At 35.6% G+C, this 19377-nt stretch overlaps 1 protein-coding gene across 1 annotated transcript; it reads left to right on the top strand.

Annotated features, from left to right (window-relative positions):
- Positions 1 to 953: 953 nt before the first annotated feature.
- On the top strand, positions 954 to 19028 carry LOC141398155 (uncharacterized). Its single transcript, XM_073975387.1, has 6 exons — positions 954 to 1329; positions 1479 to 1781; positions 1842 to 3118; positions 13385 to 13691; positions 17455 to 17625; positions 17686 to 19028. The coding sequence occupies exons 1-6, from the start codon at positions 1051 to 1053 to the stop codon at positions 18997 to 18999; spliced, it is 3651 nt and encodes a 1216-aa protein (XP_073831488.1). The 5' UTR covers positions 954 to 1050; the 3' UTR covers positions 19000 to 19028.
- Positions 19029 to 19377: the final 349 nt, after the last annotated feature.

The raw sequence follows: 19377 nt of genomic DNA, 5'->3' as shown, positions 1-19377 counted from the left end.
TTTAACTGCATCCGCTGATGCAAACTTTTTACTGGGCATAAATAAATGTATACATACAAACAAACTCAAAATTATTTGACCTCAGAAAAAATTGTAATCATATGTTTGCTGTGTCGTACCTTGTAAAGATTATACCATGGTATTAACCATGGCACAATTGCCCAGGTAGTGGCATTGTAAAATTTTGATTATGTTAAGGCCTGCGTACATAAGCTGCCTTGCCTGCTTACCTTGCTTACTTCTGATAAAAGAATAAAAAAGAAAAGGGCAACCCAGTTCGAAATTTCCTCGGCCTTCTTTATTCTTTTATTTTTATTATGTCAAAATTGAAGCAGGAAAGCAAGGCAATCAAGGCCTGCGTACATAAGCTGCTTTGCCTGATTGCCTTGCTTACCTGCTTCATTTCTGACGTAATTAAAATAATAGAATAAAGACGAAATTTCGAACTGGGTTGCCATCAGTTGGAAATTGGGTCGGCCTTCTTTGTTCTTTTATTTTTTTATTGAAGCAGCAAAGCAAGGCAATCAGGCAAAGCAGCTTATGTACGCAGGCCTTTATGTCTAAAATTTCTTTATGTTGGGTGGTGGGTAATTGTGACATGGTATTAACCAATAATACAGGTACAACGGCAAAAACGGCTGGTTATCACACTAGTTGTCATGCTGTTTTTCGTCCATTTTCTTTTTCATTGTGAAATAATCGTCAAATGAAAGTCGAAAAATCAGTTCTGCAATTTTTTACCTGCAGAAATTTTGCTGGTAGCCTGTGGTAGAAGAGAAAGGCAGTTTCGCTATTTCTCTCCACTCTCACTCTCTTAAAAATTGCTTCCAGGAACGCTTTGCAGGTTAAAAATGGTAACAAATGGTAAAAATGGTAAACTCAGGTAAGTAAAGGAACACAGCTACTATTAACACACAAATCACTGAACATACCCAAATAGTTTTTTTTATCATGCATTCAATCTACATATCCCTTTATCATTCCGCAAGACTTGTAAACAAATAAATCGCGGCTAAATTTTACAAAAAAGTGCTATTAATTTAAAACAAAATGCGAGACTATGATGATTATATTAAGTGTGGCGAAATCCTATTATCGCCTTCAATAACCGACAAAGATCAATTTATATTAAAATGTAGTGATTGTGATAAGTACTATTTGGAGCTCCGACTTTTCATTCCACATTGGCAGAAACATTATAACGATGACAGTAATGAGTCCGAGTTGGAAACGCAGTGCGACAAGAAACCCAAGAAAGAAGAACTAACTGCAGAGGATGTCAAAGAAGAGGTCGAAAACCAGGAAGAAGTTAACGATGATGAGCATCAGGTAATGTTTATACATCAGATTCTGGAACGGATGGTGGGCCTGTCAATCGTTCAACTACTGGAACGTTGCTATCTCAACAGTACTTTGATAACATGTTTTTTTAAAATAATATTTCTTTTAATTGATGAAACTTACTATTTTTCCAAAAGATATCCCTAAATGAGATTGAAGAACAATACGTCTTTGAATCTTCTAATGATTTCGAAACGGAGGAAGTTGACCCTTGCAACAATACCGAACTAAATATTTTCCTTGGCAAAGATGATGAAGAAGAAGCTGGTGTGAATGAGGAAATCCAAGAAGAGGAAGAAGAACCGGCAAGTGGAAACGTTTCCGAAAGCGATTTACAAGAAGATCTCGAAGGCGTCTTTGAAGATAATAGTCAAGATGAAGATCAAACAGAAGATAAGCAGACTTCCCAAGCTAGGCGAAGAAGAAATAATAATAATAAGGTAACTTAAATGATATTGCATGAAAATTATTTCGTTATTCACATTTACTATGTTTTCAAGGAAAATCAAAAATATCAGAGAACGAAATTTGTAGATGATTTCTTCAGATGCCGAACAAAGGTGCAATCTTTTATCGCTGTCTATAAAAGTCAAAAAATGTTATGGGAATATGGTGTAAGCTCACAACTTTCGGCGCCACAAAAAATTCAATACCTTAAGCAAATAGGCTGCGATTTCGAAGAAAAACATAATCAAAGTCTAACTATGGATCAAATACGTGATATTGTAGCACATTTGCGTTCACGATATAGAATAGCGATACAGAACGATGGTGGTGAAAATAAATCAAAATCACCATGGTATGTGAAGCTCTTAAATTTTTTGCCATCGGCAAGTTTTAACCCAACACTCACTCAACTCGGTTGCCATAATCTCAAGAAGGTCCAAATTATACAAATTTTAAAAATATATGAAGAATTTCCACATCTATGGAATACCGATTTAGTGGAATACGTTTGTAACAACAAACGTGATGAGGCCTTGAAACAAATGATCGATGCTATACAACAAAAATTTAATTTGGAAATTAATATAAACGACTTGAAGATGTATGTTTCTCGAATCAATTTGTTTTGCAGTAGAGATAAACGTTTGGAAATGAAAAAAACCGAACCTGAAGCTATATCGGAATACTATAAACATATGAAATATCTACGTGATCATGTAGGACCATTTGAGTGTTTTAAGTGTAAGAAAACGTTTGTACATGCTTTTACATTTAAAACTCATGTGGACAGTCATGGTGGTAACGGATCTGTTAAGTGTAAAATATGTGAAAAGACCTATACTATTTATATATCCTATGTACAACATTGTCGTCGTCATATGGATGATTTACCATCAGAATGTAAGGAATGTGGTAAACGATTTATAAGAGATGCCGATATGAGATTACATTTGCGTACTCATTCCGGTGCCAAACCATATTGTTGTGAACTTTGTGGTAAAGAATTCCGCCACAGCAATGCCCTGCTATTGCACAAGAAGCGACATAATAAAGAATATTGCCATACATGCCCAGAATGTCCAAGGCAATTCTATGCACTACACGAATTGAAGAATCACATGGTTATTCACAGAGATGAACGGAATTGTGTCTGCAACATATGTGGAAAGGCTTTCAAGGCGAAGACTACATTAAAGTCTCATCTATTGACACATGAAACCGAACTAAAATATCCATGTGAAATTTGTGGTAAAATGTTTAAAAATCGTATGGGTATATATCATCATATGAAAACGCATCGACGTAGAGAGCACCAAGAGAATAAAGATCAGTGAAAATAAAAAATAACATAAACACACAAAAATATTGTATTAAGATAAAACCATTGTTAAAATAAATTAAATATAACATACCTATAAATAAAACAAGTTTAAAATGTTATTCAAATATATTTTGCGTAAGCGGCAAGTGGGTTTTTCCATTAATTTCTATGCAAAATACGGCCGACTTCCGTATTGTCAGTTGCTTTGTATTCGTGCATGAAGCTAGGGGTTCTTGAATCGATTTCCCCACTACTGCAATTTCATAAAATTACTCTGGTATGGAACTCGATTTAAGAACCCCTAGTTTCATGCACGAATACAAAGCAACTGACAATATGGAAGTCAGCCTACCTCTTGTAAACAAAGAATACTTTTTTTGGAGGTTTAATGGTCTACAATTGGGTTTGTTTTAGGCGATTGTTAAAAATGCAAATTAGCTTTCAACAACTTTTGGTGGCAAGTTTGATACTGAAAATAAGCAGATTGTAGCGAAAAGCACTGAAAAGACCTTCAGGGCAATCAAGAATATTTTTCTGCACAGAAAAGAGTTTTAAAAAGTTAAATTATTTTAAAATCAATATTTTAATCATTTTAAAACTACTACACCATTTTCACATGTAATTCGAATAATTTCAGTTGTGATTCGAGAGATTTCATTTGTAGTTTGAGAATTCCAATTGAATTTCGAATTATATCACGTGTAATTTGAACATTTCATTGGAAATTCGAATTATTTCATTTTTAATTTGAGAATTCCATTTGAAATTCGAATTATTTAATTTGTAATTTGTAATTCGAATTATTTCATTTATAATTCGAATTTTTCCATTTGTAATTTGATTTTTTTCATTTGTAATTCCAAATGAAAAACTTCGATTTACAAATAGAAAAATTCAAATTACAAATGAAAAAATTCAAATTACAAATGAAACTCGTATTTCAACAAAAATGTGTGAAACTTTAAATTTCGCAAATTTTGTGCCTCATCTTGTTGCAAAAAATTTAGAGTGTATAGTGTTAAAAAATTAGCTTTGTTCCTTTACTTTTTTAATGGTAAGGGTGGTAAAAGAGAAAAGTGTCAAAATTGCTCTCTCATGGACATTTTTACCAGAAAAGTAAAGGAACGGAAAAATGGTATATCTGGCAGCAATGTCTAAAAGAAACATAAAAAAATCAATTTTCGTCTTTTATTTCACAGTTTTTAATTTAGTTTTGTCAGCGTTCGACTTTTTCTTCTGTTTTTCGTCCATTTTGTGAAATAATCGTCAAACAAAAGTCGAAAAATCAGTTCTGCCATTTTCTACCTGCAGAAATTTTGCTGGTAGCCTGTGGTAGAAGAGAAAGTCATTTTCGCTCTCTCTCCCTCTCACTATCTTAAAAATTGCTTCCAGTTTTGCCACTTTTCGGGGTTAAGGAAAGGCTTTGCAGGTTAAAAATGGTAACCTCAGGTAAGTAAAGGAACACAGCTATTAATTTAAAACTCTGGATTATTAAGAAGATAGTTTTAAATCTACAAAAAGATACGAGAGCATTAAAACACTCTCAGAGATGCTCGAAGTATCCCGCTTGCAGCTGGTTGAGAATGTGTGCACTAATGACCGGAGGGCTGCTTGACAAATTTTGTTTGTAATTCGGTTTGGCAACTAACATGCCAAGGCACCAAATATGGCATAGTAGGTAGGTTCAAGTTAGACATTAACTGAAAAAATATAACGAAATTTCTACTTTTCATAGATGCAGCAGTGGACTCGTTGGACCCAAACATTCTTTCAGTTCGTTAAAAGTATAAAGATGCGAAACATATATAAAAATCGCAAATGCAAATATAAAATGCAACTATTTAATGTTATCATAAACTAAAAAATTTAATTACTTAATTTTCATAAAAAATAACAATAAAATAAGTAAAAATATTAAACATGTAGAAATATAAACTAAATTAAAAAATTTGAATAAAAATTCAAAAAAAAATATATAAGCTTGATTTAAAATTACAAGGATAAGCTTAAGATAATAGTTGTGTCTTTTTACTTTTTCAGTTATAATTATTCAGTAACTTCTTTTCAGAGAGTAATGCCAAGTTTACATTTGCGCTCCAAAATCCACTGGATTTCACGAAATCCTGAAATACACCCCGGTGTTTACACTTATTTTTTGTTGATTTCAAACATATCACAATGATCAAGGTAGATGCATATGCGCAGCTGATCGAACATGAATTTTCAAAACAAGTTATTGTAAATTGTATTAGTCATCAAAAATATACGACAATATAGAACTTTACAACTTTATTTCGAAAATTATCGTAAAATTATCTATATATCGTATTAATTGTGTATGGTTTCAACAAATGGAAAAATAATAATAAATTTTGATCGATAACAGTTGTGTTCTTCACCTGATTTCTACCATACAATTTTGGCCTAGTAGAAACTAGCAGCAAGCATGATCATGATATGATTGCTAATACGTTGATTTTGACATTTATGCTGGAGTTTTTGCAATTTCCGACATTTTTCCGTTCCCGGAATTTTTAATAAATTTTTGACAACTCGCTCTTTTTTCTAACATTACCATTAAAAAAGTACGGGAACACAATGAAAAATAGCATTTAAGAAAAGTAATTTAATATTTTATTCACATTGTTTACAAATTTTGATCCTAAAATTTTTTGTTGCAGCAATTGACTATCTACCTTGTGTGATACGTGAAAAGTGTTGCAACTTTTGGCACTTTTTTAGGCAAACACAGGGTTGTATATCATGTGTACTGTGATTTCGATGTTGATTTCGCTGAAATCACGAAATAAGATGATTTCATTTTTGTATGGGAAATCATGATAAATTTTGCATGATTCCGCGCGAAATCACGAAACGCCTTCGAAATCACGAAACGATGCCGAATGTAAACCAGACATAAGAGAGATTTTACTCTTTGATACGAAAATAGAGAAAAAAGTAAAAAGACAGCATTTAAGGGTTGTTTACACCATCTATCAATGTCGTATGAGATGTCAAATTTTCTACCTGCGAATGTTGTCTACCCTACTATGTGTGGCCACTATGAAAATTTTCATCTATCAAAATGATTTGGCAACTCATATGTAAATTTTTCATTTAGGGAGCGCTCTATTTGATACGGCATTCTCGTATGTAAACATAAATTTATCAGCTGTTTTCTGGCATTCTCAAAAAAAAAAAAAAAATTGAAAAACAAAATCTTTTAAAAAAGAAAATGGAAAGTTATGTATATTTAAGTATTTAGAAAAGTAAATAAAGGGTGTTTATGTTATTTTTAGATCGATTGGTCGAAAGGAGCAGTGTTGGAAATTATTGCTTTGTGGCAAAACATGAATGCCTCTATAACCCCAAAAACCTATTCTACTACATCAAACATGCCTTCCTTCAACCAAAATTAAAAATTTGCGCAAATTTGTAACTCAGCAATAAATGTAAACAATGACAAAAACAGCTGTTTTTATATTTATAGGTTATGTCATACGAAAATAACACTTGTAGGTATGAACGCACAAATTGAAAGTTGTATGGATGACGTCAATTTTGACAAACATAGAGAATGTCGAATGGGTGAAAGAAATGACAGCTCATATGACATTGATAGATGGTGTAAACATCCCTTTAGTAAACTTTAGCAAGATAACAGTTGATAACCAAAACAAAAACATTGGCGCCAAAAAAATAACTCCAAAGCAATGAAAAAATTCTTCATTTTTAAGCAAAATAAATAGAAAATAATTAATATATTAATAAAATAATTAATAAATAAACCTGAGTCGTAATATTTATAGTATTTTTTCACAAAAAAATAAGGTAAACATTGAGCAGCTGACCCTTTGCAGATGATTAAAAAACAGCTGATCGAACTTGCTGGCAAAATTCTTTCAGCAACTTTTAGCAATTTCTCAGCAAACAACTGTCAAACTTGTTCTCTCCCTTCGCTCTTTTTTACTGAACTTTTTGTATAAAAAGACAGCATTTAGTAACATTTCGTAATAATTATTACAAATTATCACGTAAAAAGACACACCTAATATTAATTGCATAAGCTTATTATACAATAAGAAAGGTAAGCTTATAAACAAGGGCTCCGTTTCGATTATTCTACAATTATGACATAAGCTTTTAACAACTAATTTCTCAAGTCTTTTATAAGCTTGAGGCTTATGTTGGTAAGCTTATTATATTTCTTAAGCTTTTTTGGTATGTTGGGAACCCTTTGCCTCCGTCCGTATTCGATTTTATCTTAAAATATAATCTCAGAATATGCAACAGGGGAAATGAATACACTTTTCAAAATAGAATCAGGGGGGAGGTTATAGACATAACCCTCACTAATAAAGACGAATCTATTATCAGTGACTGGAGGGTATCGGAAGAATGCTCCTTTTCGGATCATCGGAAGATATTCTTCCAAGTCTCTGTTAATGGCATTCGACAGCCACCATTTAGAAATCCACGGGAAACCGACTGGAACAAATTCAATGAACTAGTAAGCTCCAAGCTGGGAGTGTCACGATACCCCCATACAGCCACAGAGGTTAATAGTGCAGTGAATCACGTGACAGAGGTTTTGGTGGACAGCTATGAGACCGCCTGCCCACTCACTTACCCAGGCAGAAGATGTCAACCGGTCTGGTGGTCGAAAGATCTGGCTAATCTCAGGAAGATTAGCAGAAGGCTCTACAATAAAGCCAACAAAACGAAGTTGTCCACAGATTGGGAGAACTACAAGGTATCTTTCAATAAGTACAACAGCGAAATAAAGAAGGCTAAACGCAGATCTTGGGTCTGCTTTAGCGAGTCTATAGAGGGAGTAAAGGATGTAGCCAGGTTTCGTAGAGTACTGTCGAAGGACCCTAAATCCATCGGCAGTATCAAGCGGGATGATGGCACATGGACTAACTCCGGTCTAGAAACTCTGGATCTCCTGGCCAAAACCCACTTTCCCAACTGCATGGATGCACCAGATCGCTCAGCCGATCCACCAATGTGTAACCAAGCCACAGGGGAAGTGAGTGTCATCGAGGAGATCATAAGTCACACAAAGATAGCTTGGGCGATAAACACTTTTAAGCCCTTTAAATCACCTGGTCCAGATAGTATCTTCCCTGCTATGCTACAAAACGCATTGGAGGTGTTGATACCACACCTGGATCATATTTATAGGGCCTGTCTATGTCTATCGTTCACACCGGTTCTGTGGAGGGAGGTCACGGTGACATACATCCCCAAAGCGGGGAAGTCAAGTCACACGCTTCCCAAAGACTACAGACCAATCAGCCTATCTTCCTTTCTATTGAAAACGTTAGAAAGATTGCTTGACCTAGGAATAAGGTCCAAACTTGGAAACAGTGTTATTAGTCCTGCCCAACACGCCTACATCAAAGGCAGATCGGTGGAGACTGCACTTAATGAAGTCGTTGGTCTAATCGAGAGGAATATGATGGGCTCAAACTATACGTTAGCAGCGTTTCTAGATATAGAAGGCGCCTTTAATAACGTCAAACTCGAATCCATCCACAATTCACTCTTGAACTTAGGTGTTTCCACTACACTGATCAATTGGATCGATGGAATGCTTAGCGGCAGGATAATCAATTCAAATATCGGTGAGACCTCCATTCGGAAGTCTGTCACCAGGGGCACACCACAAGGAGGTGTATTATCACCACTGCTGTGGCTCCTGGTGATTTACGAAATACTTAAGGAATTTGACCAACTACGTATAAAGACTGTAGCTTATGCTGATGACGTGGTCATAATGATCACCGGGAAGTTCCCACAAACGCTATCGGAACTCATGCAAGGAGCTCTGGACAAATTATCAAGATGGGCACACAACAATGGACTTGGGGTGAACCCATCTAAGACAGAGCTGGTTCTATTCACGAACAAGAGAAAAGTCAAACCATTCACCCTACCAACGCTGGATGGAGTGGCCCTAAAGCTCTCCCTAGAGGCCAAGTACCTTGGCATTATCCTGGACCACCAACTAACGTGGAAAAGGAATGTCGAGGAACGTGCCAAGAGAGGACTTATAGCCCTTTATTCTTGCAAGAACTCTATTGGTAAGAGTTGGGGTTTGAAACCACAGGTCATACACTGGATTTTTACGGCCATAGTTCGCCCCATTCTAACTTATGGTTCATTGGTATGGTGGAATGCTTTGAGTAAGACATCCCTTCTCCGTAAGATTAATGTCGTTCAAAGAGCGGCATCTCTCCTAATTACTCCACAGGCTGCTCTCAATGTATTACTGGATCTTCATCCGATGAATCTCGTGGTACAGGAGTTGGCAGCAAAGAGTGCTCTCCGACTCAAGGAGTTAAATTCATGGCGTAACTTCGACTACGGCCATGCTGCTATCTTACGACAATCTGGACTATCGGTGGGTTTGGAGGTAATCAGTGACTATATATCACCACAATTACACTTCGACGACATTGAAGTTCGGATACCTGACAGAGAAGCCTGGACCCACAACTCCCTACCTCTACCCGGTATAGAGATTTATACCGACGGATCCAAGATGGAAAAGGGAACAGGAGCGGGCGTCTACAGCGATACCCTCAACTTACGGATCTCGTACAAGCTAAGCGAAAATTGTAGCGTCTTCCAAGCCGAAATCTTTGCGGTCACGAAAGCAGCAGAATTGATTAAAAACATGGAAGGGGATATAGCCGGACCGGTGACTATCTATGTGGATAGCCAAGCGGCCCTAAAATCACTTAAGTACAGTACACATTGTCAGTTTTGAATGACAGCTTTGTTGTTGCTTGTTAGTGTGGCCGTTCATTTTTGTCATTCATCATGCAACCACAAAATGTTTTGTGGTTGCTGGACGGTTTGACAGTTATCGATAATTGCGAAATATCGTCATTCAAAACTGACAATGTGTACCCAGCTTTAGATCCCATTCAATCAAATCTGCTACGGTCTTGCACTGCAGGAAAGCTTTGGAGGCCCTACGATCAATCGTTACCTTGTGCTGGGTCCCGGGGCATTGCGACATCGAGGGAAATGAAAAGGCGGATGAACTGGCACGTCGCGGATCTGAGTCAAACGACATCGAAATCGACAACTCAATCAGGCCACCCCTGTTTCACTTCATGCGGCTCCTAGAACAAACATACAGGGAGAAGGCTGGTCAGAACTGGAATAACGAACCTGGCTGCAAGGTATCAAAGGCAATCTGGCCCAACCTCTCCAAAAGGAAGACCACTTCCCTACTCTCTATGAGAAAACCCGATCTAAAACTAATGATTGGAGTTATCACGGGACACTGCAGGATAAGATCAATGACCTGCAAATGGGATAGAGATGACCCCACGGACTACTGCAGATTATGCGAAGACGAAGAAGAAACAGAGACGATTGAGCACTTATTATGCCGTTGTCCAATGCTCAGGACCAGGAGAGTTCAAACAATGGGTGAACATACATTATCATCTCTGACAACATTCTGCCAAGCCGAGCCGACAACACTGCTTCTTCTCGCCAAGGGTCTGAAGTGGCTTCAACACGAACAATCTACAGCATCTTAATATGGCTAACCTCCTTACTCGCTCTCTCTCTCCTTACAAATAATCTCTCAATCCGTAGCACTTACTTAATCATTCTCTACTATCCTCTAACTTACTTAATTATTCCTTTTTCCTATTTCTAAACTCGATATGCTATTATTTCTTTTCTTTTCTCCTACCCTTACTATAGGATGAACACAATGGACCATAAGGTCTCCGAGTGGAGTGGCTGTCCAACACGACAGCTGCGCGTCCTTTAACCTAACCTAACCTAACCCTTTGCCTCTCAACACCCTCTCTCACCTACAAACTGACAATTCCCACAAGGAAAATAGCCTAATGTAATGCCATGTTCACAATTACGTACACGAATTAACCCGTTCATACGACATGGTACATCATTCATAGCAAGGCAAATTTATAGAAGGTATGTGCAAGAATTACAACAACTAAAAAATTTACAAAAACAACATTGTTGTTATTGAAAATTAATTGTCAAAGAAAATATTGAATAATAGGGTCGTTCCAAAAATTTTTTCAGGAAACGCATAAATACATTTTGAAAATCCTCTAAAATAGAACAAATTTGAATCAAAATGTAAATATAAAGCATTCAGAACTCTCGTAGGTAATTTTTATTACACGTTTACAATGAAATTAAGTATTTTATGTTAGTATATTTCGAAGTTTCAAATTTCATGAGTAGACCCTATTACATTTTGAAAACTAAATTTACAAAAAAGTATGAATACAGCTGACTGTCACTTCTACCTTTAATAAATATGCCTTGATTCATAGCAATATGATTCATATTTTCATAGTTCTTGTTTACTTATATTAAAGAAAGTTTCAGCCAAAAGACGAGTAAAGTTAATTGATATGAACTGAAAAAATATTTGTCCTTCTTTCAGATATCTATTTAATATTAAATTATATTAGTTTCATTCGTGTTTTCTATTTTTTCTCACAATTTTTGTGTTTTCAGTATATTTTCAAATTTTTCTATTTTAAAAATTAACGAGAGAGAGAGACCTGCCAAAATAACATATTGATATACAGACTTTCCGGCAGGAATTTAATTTTTGTTTCTAAATTTTTACGCGAATTTGAAACGATGGACAGGAAATGTAAATGCAATGAAGGAGAAAGCAAAATTTGCTATGATTTGAATGTATACTAGTAGTTAAACCGTTTACTTTTCATTCATATTTTGCAGTTTTTCTAAAAATGTTTGGGTTTTTAATAAATTTTTAAATTTTGTATTTTTCCTGTCATAATTAATTTATTTCGATAAATTCTCTCATTTGTTAGAGATGGGACATATTTTATCGTCGTTCTGAGAGTAATTTAAATTGAACAATTGAATATTTTGTATGGGAAATGAAGTAATAACATCGTAATTTGGGGTCGAACAACGAATAGAGAGCGAAACACCGTCAGTCTGAACAAGGCATAAATGTGGACTTATGACAAGTGAAATAATCGCCTGACCGAAAAATCGCATTTTTAGTTTTAGACCAAAATCGAAATGTCGAAAAATCGAGTATTGCTTTCCATTACCTATCCCTTTCCCATTATCAAGAAGCTACTATTTTTTACTACGATAACAATTTTTCCTTTATGATATCGAAAAAATAGTAAAAATGAGTAGATTTTTGCAGTACTGGAACAGACCAATTATTTGCGTGTCTAATGGGTACTTTACACGATATGTTTTTTTACATATGAGTTGTCACTTTACATATACATTTTGTACGGGAGAAGTGACAACTCATATGTAAAAAACATATCGTGTAAAGTACCCATAAACTGCAAGGAAATTTGTCAAACTTGTCAAGAAGATCTTGCTGGGAAAGGCCCATACCAATATACGACCGTATACTAGAGCTGGCAAAAAATCGATGACACTATCGAGGATTTGGTGTTTTAAATGTGATTTTGTACTCAACTTATTTGGGTAATACGGACGCTCAGAGAGCGTTGTTGTGGTAGAAAGGTGAAATATTTGTGTACGTCCCGTCGTTATTTAGGTTTAGCCATGATGGAATAAGAAGGCGTTACATCGATAACAATAATCGGTCAATTTACCACACCAAACGTAAAAATATCGCATTACTGTGAATTGCTTGTTTACCTTTTGTATGTGATTTTATTCACAATAATGAATTTTGACAACTAGTGTGATAATCAGCTGTTTTTACCGTTGTACCTGTATTATTGTACCATGGGTTTAGCAGAAAGCATGGTGGAATAAGAAGGTGTTACATCAAATCATGCAAAACGTCAAATTTGCTCACAATAGTGCATCACTGTGAATCGCTTGCCCACATTTTGTATGGGATTTTATTCACAATAATGAATTTTGACAAATAATGTGATAATCAGCTGTTTTGCCATTGTACCCATGGCACAATAATACAGGTTCAACGGCAAAAACAGCTGATTATCACATTAGTTGTCAAAATGCATTATTGTGAATAATATCTCATACAAAATGTAAACAAGCGTTTTGCATGATTTGATGTAACATCTTCTTATTCCACCATGGTTGTACCTGTATTATTGTACCTTGGGTTTAGCAGAAAGTAACCGGACAGACCTATTGGCAGCACATAAAAATGTAAACAAACCAGGATAACTGAACATACCCTACAGTTCAGTTTGTAAATAGTACAAGGAAGAAATAAAAACCAATAAAACAATAGTTGGAAGATATCTTTTAATAAAACAAAATGAATGATTACACGGAGTATATAAAAATTGGCGAAATTCTAAAGTCTCCTATGACAATAAATTCGAATTATCAATACATTTTAAAATGTCACCATGATAAATATTTTGAACTGGAGGAATCATTTATGCTTCCATGTCTAATCCATTGTGCTGTGAGCGATGAGGAATCAGAATCCGATGAGAAACCAGATATTGTTTACAATGATAACGATGAATGTAATGATAATAAAAGTGAAGATGGTGTTCTTAAAGCCGTTTATATCTTAGAGGATGTGGAGATTATGAATGATGAGAAAAATGTGAAGGTAAGTACGTAGGTCTACGATCATACTGTCAGTAGTGTGGGGCCAGCATAACTTTCCTTTACCGACCTACCGCAGAAAATTATGAAAAAATTACCACTGTAGTACCGAAATTCGCTCCTGTCCATAAGCCGAAGGCCAGTTATTTGAGAAAATCTGCGATTTAAAGGAAATTTCTGTATTTTTTCTGCGAAGGATCGGTAAAGGATATTTGTTCCAAAAGCTGGAATACTTGTGGATTCTTGGTCTATTAACAATAATTTAAAAATCTTATGGTGGTTTGAACAAGACAGATTTTTAATACCTAAAATTCGGAAAAAATTAGGAAAATTGCCTAATATAAATATGGACTTAACGCTACTCCAGATACATTAGGTCTGTACGATAATCAAAAATTTGTACAAAATTTTGTTTGATTAAAAAACATGTTCAGTACAAGAGAGCGAGTTGAGAGAAAAAGTTTTTGAAAGTACTTTTTAATTGCGAAGTTATCGAATAGACATATTATCTTAAGGTTGATACTTTTCTTCTTCATCATAACATAAAAAATCAGATGTTTTCATGTACTCCCTTTTCCATTCAAATTCGTTTCTAAAAAATGCAAAATGGCGTAAATTTTTCAAAATGTACCGTTAAATTTTACTATGTTACATGTTCCCAACTTTGTCGAGCTCAAATAAAGCAACATGTTACAAGAAGTGGAGGAAATTTTCCAACTCTTTGAGAAAAAAGAAGTCAGTCCTGTATCTAAAAATGTGCTTCATAAGCTACAGGACTGGGGTCTGCTTCCTGTGGAGGGAATATTAACTTGCAATAAAGGTCATATGTTGAAATTGTGTTCGTATTCATCAAGTGCTGATGGGTGGCTGTGGAGGTAAGTTCAGAAAAAATTATATTTCATATTAAATTACTCAATTATAATAACATTTTTCAGGTGTTGTAAACGCTATCGTGGCCGAAGACCCGGCACATGCAATTTCAGTCGTTCCATACGTAAAGGGACGATATTTGAAAGATCACATTTGTCGTTGTATCAAATTATTGCCTTTCTCTTTATGTGGATTAAGAAATCTTGTTCTCTTAATGACATAAAGGAGAAGTTTATAATTTCCCAAAACTCTGCAGTGACTTGGAATAGCTTTTGTAGAGAAGTTATTACATATAGCTTACTGCAGTCTCGGATACAAATAGGTGGCCCCGGAAAGGAAGTAGAAATTGGTGTTGCCAAAACCGGAAATAGTGGTCGTTATGCTGTTAAGACGCAAATTGTTTTCGCTGGCATTGAGAGGGAAAGTAAAAAATGTTTTGTTGTTCCCATTAAGAACCAATCAAAAGAAACATTATTGACCCTTATAAAACAGCACCTAATAACAGACTCTATAATTATATCACATTTTTGGGAGGTAAGTTTGAACTGAAATACAAGATAAGAAGAAGATATAATATAATGAATGCTATTTTTCAGTCAGCTGATTTCTTAGTTGCCGAGGGATACACCCACAGTTTTGTTGATTCAAACACGGAACAGCATAAAAATCATATAGATGAATTATGGAGCGACTTAAGGGGATATATTTCTCAATATAATCAACGAAATATAAATTTCATTGATAATATTCAGAAATTTTGCTTTATTAGGTGGTGCCAGACAAATGAAAAGGATGCCTTTTTGGAATTCCTACGCTTCGCTGGTCAGCTTTGTAACCCAGCTAATTCCACAGCTGACCACGAACAAGAGACATCCAGAAAGCGTTCATCTGTCCCTGCTGTATTGGAAGAAAATGCTTCCTCTCAAGCCACCAAAGATGTTGATGAGAATGTGGCTCCTCCACCAAAAAAGAAGAAATAATGAAATTGAAATTAATGTTAAAATATTGTTTATTTTTAACTTGTTTTTCCTTTGTAAATTGAAGTTCTTTTGTTATAAAAATCAAATTTAAAATGTTTTTGTTACGAACATTGTTTTTGTTTTTGTTGTTGTTTTTGTTTTGTTCTAATTTTAATTAAATAAAACTACTTTTGGACCATGGCAGAACTACCAGGTAGTGGTATCACACCAGCTGATCGAATATGAAAAGTCAAATCCCTTTATAAAAAAATTATTTTTGTTGTAATTTCCCCAACAACATAAAGAAAGTTTTGACATAACATATTCAAAATTTTCCGATGCCACTACCTGGGTAATTGTGCCATGTTTTGGACCAAAAAATATAAAACAAAATGTTTTAATTTAAAACAAGCAGAAATAGGCAAATTTGTTGAGAAGAAAAAAGAGAGAGAATCAAAAACTTCTTCTATCAGGTCGATCACGAGGAGGTCTCTAATTATATGAATGTATACCTAATGACATACACCATAAATTTATATGACACACACATGGCAAAATGTGGCATGCTTCGGTGATGACGTTGCCACCGGACCTGTCGATAACCCCAACCCAGTCTGAGTTACGGCGAATAATTGCGGTTTGGGAGGGGTCTTCAAACTTTTGGACCCTTCACCATTCTTAGATATCAGGGACTCGTTCCCTACAAATGTTTCCAATGAGGGGAGTATGTCTTTCATAGGTTCCTGGGTTTAATGATTAAAGCTTGTTGCAGGTTTGAAAAAAATTAAGTCGAGCTTCAACCCAATCTCCTGAAAATCCTTCTCTGTCAACATACATATTTGGATACCTATCGAAGAACCTTCATGGAATCGCCTGTAGGCCATCTTATGATATTTCTCCTTGGTGCTAACCAGCTTTGTGGCGGTGGATAAAGGAGGAGAGTTCTGCTTCCCGTCTTCGTCGACCTCCACAATGGCGTTTTGTCCGGAGGTAACCGTGACCATCATTAGGTGACAGCTGAAGATCATGCTTGGATCACCATACGATGGGGGAACATCATCCCAGTAGAAATGTGAGACCTTCCTCATTTTTCGCCTAAGTCTCTGATTTATTTCGTAGAGTGCAAGGACGTCAATATTAACTGGGGAATTGATTTTATATTTGTTGTTGTGCTGGAAATTAAAAAAATCCATGGATTCTTTAATGTTTGTAATGGAGGAGAAGAGGTCGATCATGGCACAGCTCTCCATTTCCGTGATAAGAACTTGATAGCAAAGTCTACAATTGTCGAGGCGTCCAATTATCAACGAGACTCAGTTCTATTTTAGTCGGTACCCTATTGCAAACCTTAGAATTACCGATTAGCAGGTGTTGGGCTCAGAGCCCGGTTTTAGGGGATCTTTATTGGTCATGCAATCACTGCTGAAAGCAACCTGCTCGAATAAAAAAATTCTGACCTTTAACCCCCACAATGAGTCAAGATGGTTATCCTGGTGGAAAGAGTACCACCTTTACCTACCTTCTTTGCCTATCAAAAACCACTCTTAACGTCCTCAAAGCCAGTGAAATGGACAACGTGGCTCCGTAATTGATACAAATCAATTACACTTTTGTTTTTGTTGGCGATCACCAGCAAGAATTCCGTAATGAAGAGATGACCAAAGATGTTGGTTGCTGCTCCACAGTTCACTGACTGCAAAGAGGTTCATAAGGCTTAACAATGCTGATTTATCTTTTCCTGAGTCACTGAAAGACTCGATACATTTCCTCAAAGAGAGCACCTAATTGGCAGCAGAATATTCATATCTCAAAAAGTATTAAAAATTTTAAATTAAAAATAGAGGAGCCCCCTTAGATTAGACTTGGCTCCCCATTAATGTTCGCTTATTGAGTGCTGCTAATTGATGAATCTTAAAATTGTATTTTTCTTCTTTCCAGGACCCTTTGAAGTTGGTTAATAAAAATATAACTAAATCCGAAAAAGATATTCAGCAGCAGGAGGAGAGTATTACTGAATTTACAGAAAAACTAAATGAAATCAAACCCGAAGGGCAAGAGGAGTACGCTAATAATTCAAATAACGTGAATCCATTATTATTTGACAATGAAGTAAGTCTTGTTGTTATATATTCCAAATTAATTTTACCAATTTACAACCCGATCTTTTAGGCAACAACCTCTGAAGATGATGACACAACTTCAGTGCCCACATTTATTAAAAATTTTATAAAATCTCAAAAAAATCTAAAAGCCTTTATAGATTCCTATAAAGAGCAAACCGAACTTTGGGAAACACCATCAAAGCAAAACATCAAAAACAAAGAAAAATTTTGGGAAATAATGAGGCAAGATTTAAAAAATAAATCTCATATTGAAATGACAACAACGCAAATTGCCAAAATCATCAAATATTTAAATCTTCAATACAAACATTCTATACAGGGAAAAGATCCACAACAACAGTCACCACCACAGACACTGTGGTTCATTAAGGATCTGGAATTTTTGAAGCCAAACAATGAAACCGCCAAACCCAATGTAAAACTAAAACCACAGCACTGTGATTTGACACAGAAACAAATTACCCAACTCTTAGGCATATATGAAAAATTCCCCAACCTTTGGAACACAAATTTAATAGAACACTGGTGCAGAAATAAGCGCAATGAAGCCATGGTGGAAATGTTGCAAGCTGTAAACACAGAAATGGATTTGAAAATAGACGAAACCGGGCTAAAGGAACATTTACAATTTTTACACAATGAATTTTCAAAAGAAAAACGCTTTGATATACAAAGGGACAGCTTGCCTGTAACCAGACACGAACATCCTTATTATGAACACATGTTATTTCTCTACGATCACGTGAGACCCTTTAAATGTTCAGATTGTGGACTAGAACAGAAAAATCCCTTGTATGTTAAAATTCACAAATCACAACATGATGGCACCATGCCATTGAAATGCTCTCTATGTGCCAAGGAATTCAAAGTTCTTTCCACCTACATTCAACATGCTCGCCGTCACATGGATGATTTGGACGACATTTGTCAAGAATGTGGTAAAAAATTCATTAGTTCATATGAGCTGCAGATACACATGCGTTTGCATACAGCTGCCAAGCCGTTTTGTTGTGAAATTTGTGGTGTCTCATTTCGTCACATACAAACATTTACCGGTCACAAAAGGCGACATGAGAAAAAATATCTACATCATTGTCCCACCTGTTCGAAGGGATTTTATAGTAAAGCCAAGTTGGAGGATCACATACGATCGCATAAACAAATTCGGGAATTTAAGTGTGAAACATGTGGCAAGGCTTTCATTACGAAGAAAACTTTACAACAACATCTTGTCATTCATGAGGACATTAGGAAATATGTGTGTTCGCTATGTGGCAAAAGTTTTAAGCTGAAAGTGGGTTTGAAGCAACACATGCGAACGCATGGTAGTCAGAGTTTTGAAAGGCCCGAGGAGGTGTAAATAATAATACAAGTGTACATACATATACATATTTACATAAATGAATAAAAATATAAAAAATGCATTTTTATTGGAATGAAAAAATATAACCTCCATAGTATGAATGAAGATATGTAAGTACTCGGGAAAGTAGGAATACATTAAATCTGAAGAAAAAATCTCTCGACGGACAGGAGTAGTATTAGCGTAATATGGTTACCGTCTCAAGCCTTGGAAGACTTAAGTATTGATAACAGAATGTCAAAAAATCGGAGGGCATGCAAAAATAGTCCACAAGATATGCTGCAGGTATTGAAATGCAGGTCAAACCCACTCTTCTCACCCCAGGTCTTTATGGACACTCCGATCGAACGTCTTGTTGGTGCTAGGTCCTTGCAT

Source organism: Musca autumnalis, unplaced genomic scaffold, assembly GCF_047663935.1.
Source record: "Musca autumnalis isolate F117 unplaced genomic scaffold, ASM4766393v1 scaffold_3, whole genome shotgun sequence".
Lineage (NCBI taxonomy): Eukaryota > Metazoa > Arthropoda > Insecta > Diptera > Muscidae > Musca > Musca autumnalis.
This window is presented reverse-complemented; position numbering and strand designations above follow the sequence as displayed.

Coding starts and splice junctions, on each gene's coding strand:
- LOC141398155 (XM_073975387.1), top strand. CDS start 1,051: ATGCGAGACTATGATGATTATATTAAGTGTGGCGAAATCCTATTATCG. Junction 1,330..1,478: donor TTAACGATGATGAGCATCAG/GTAATGTTTATA, acceptor TTTTTCCAAAAG/ATATCCCTAAATGAGATTGA. Junction 3,119..13,384: donor CACCAAGAGAATAAAGATCA/GTGAAAATAAAA, acceptor TTAATAAAACAA/AATGAATGATTACACGGAGT.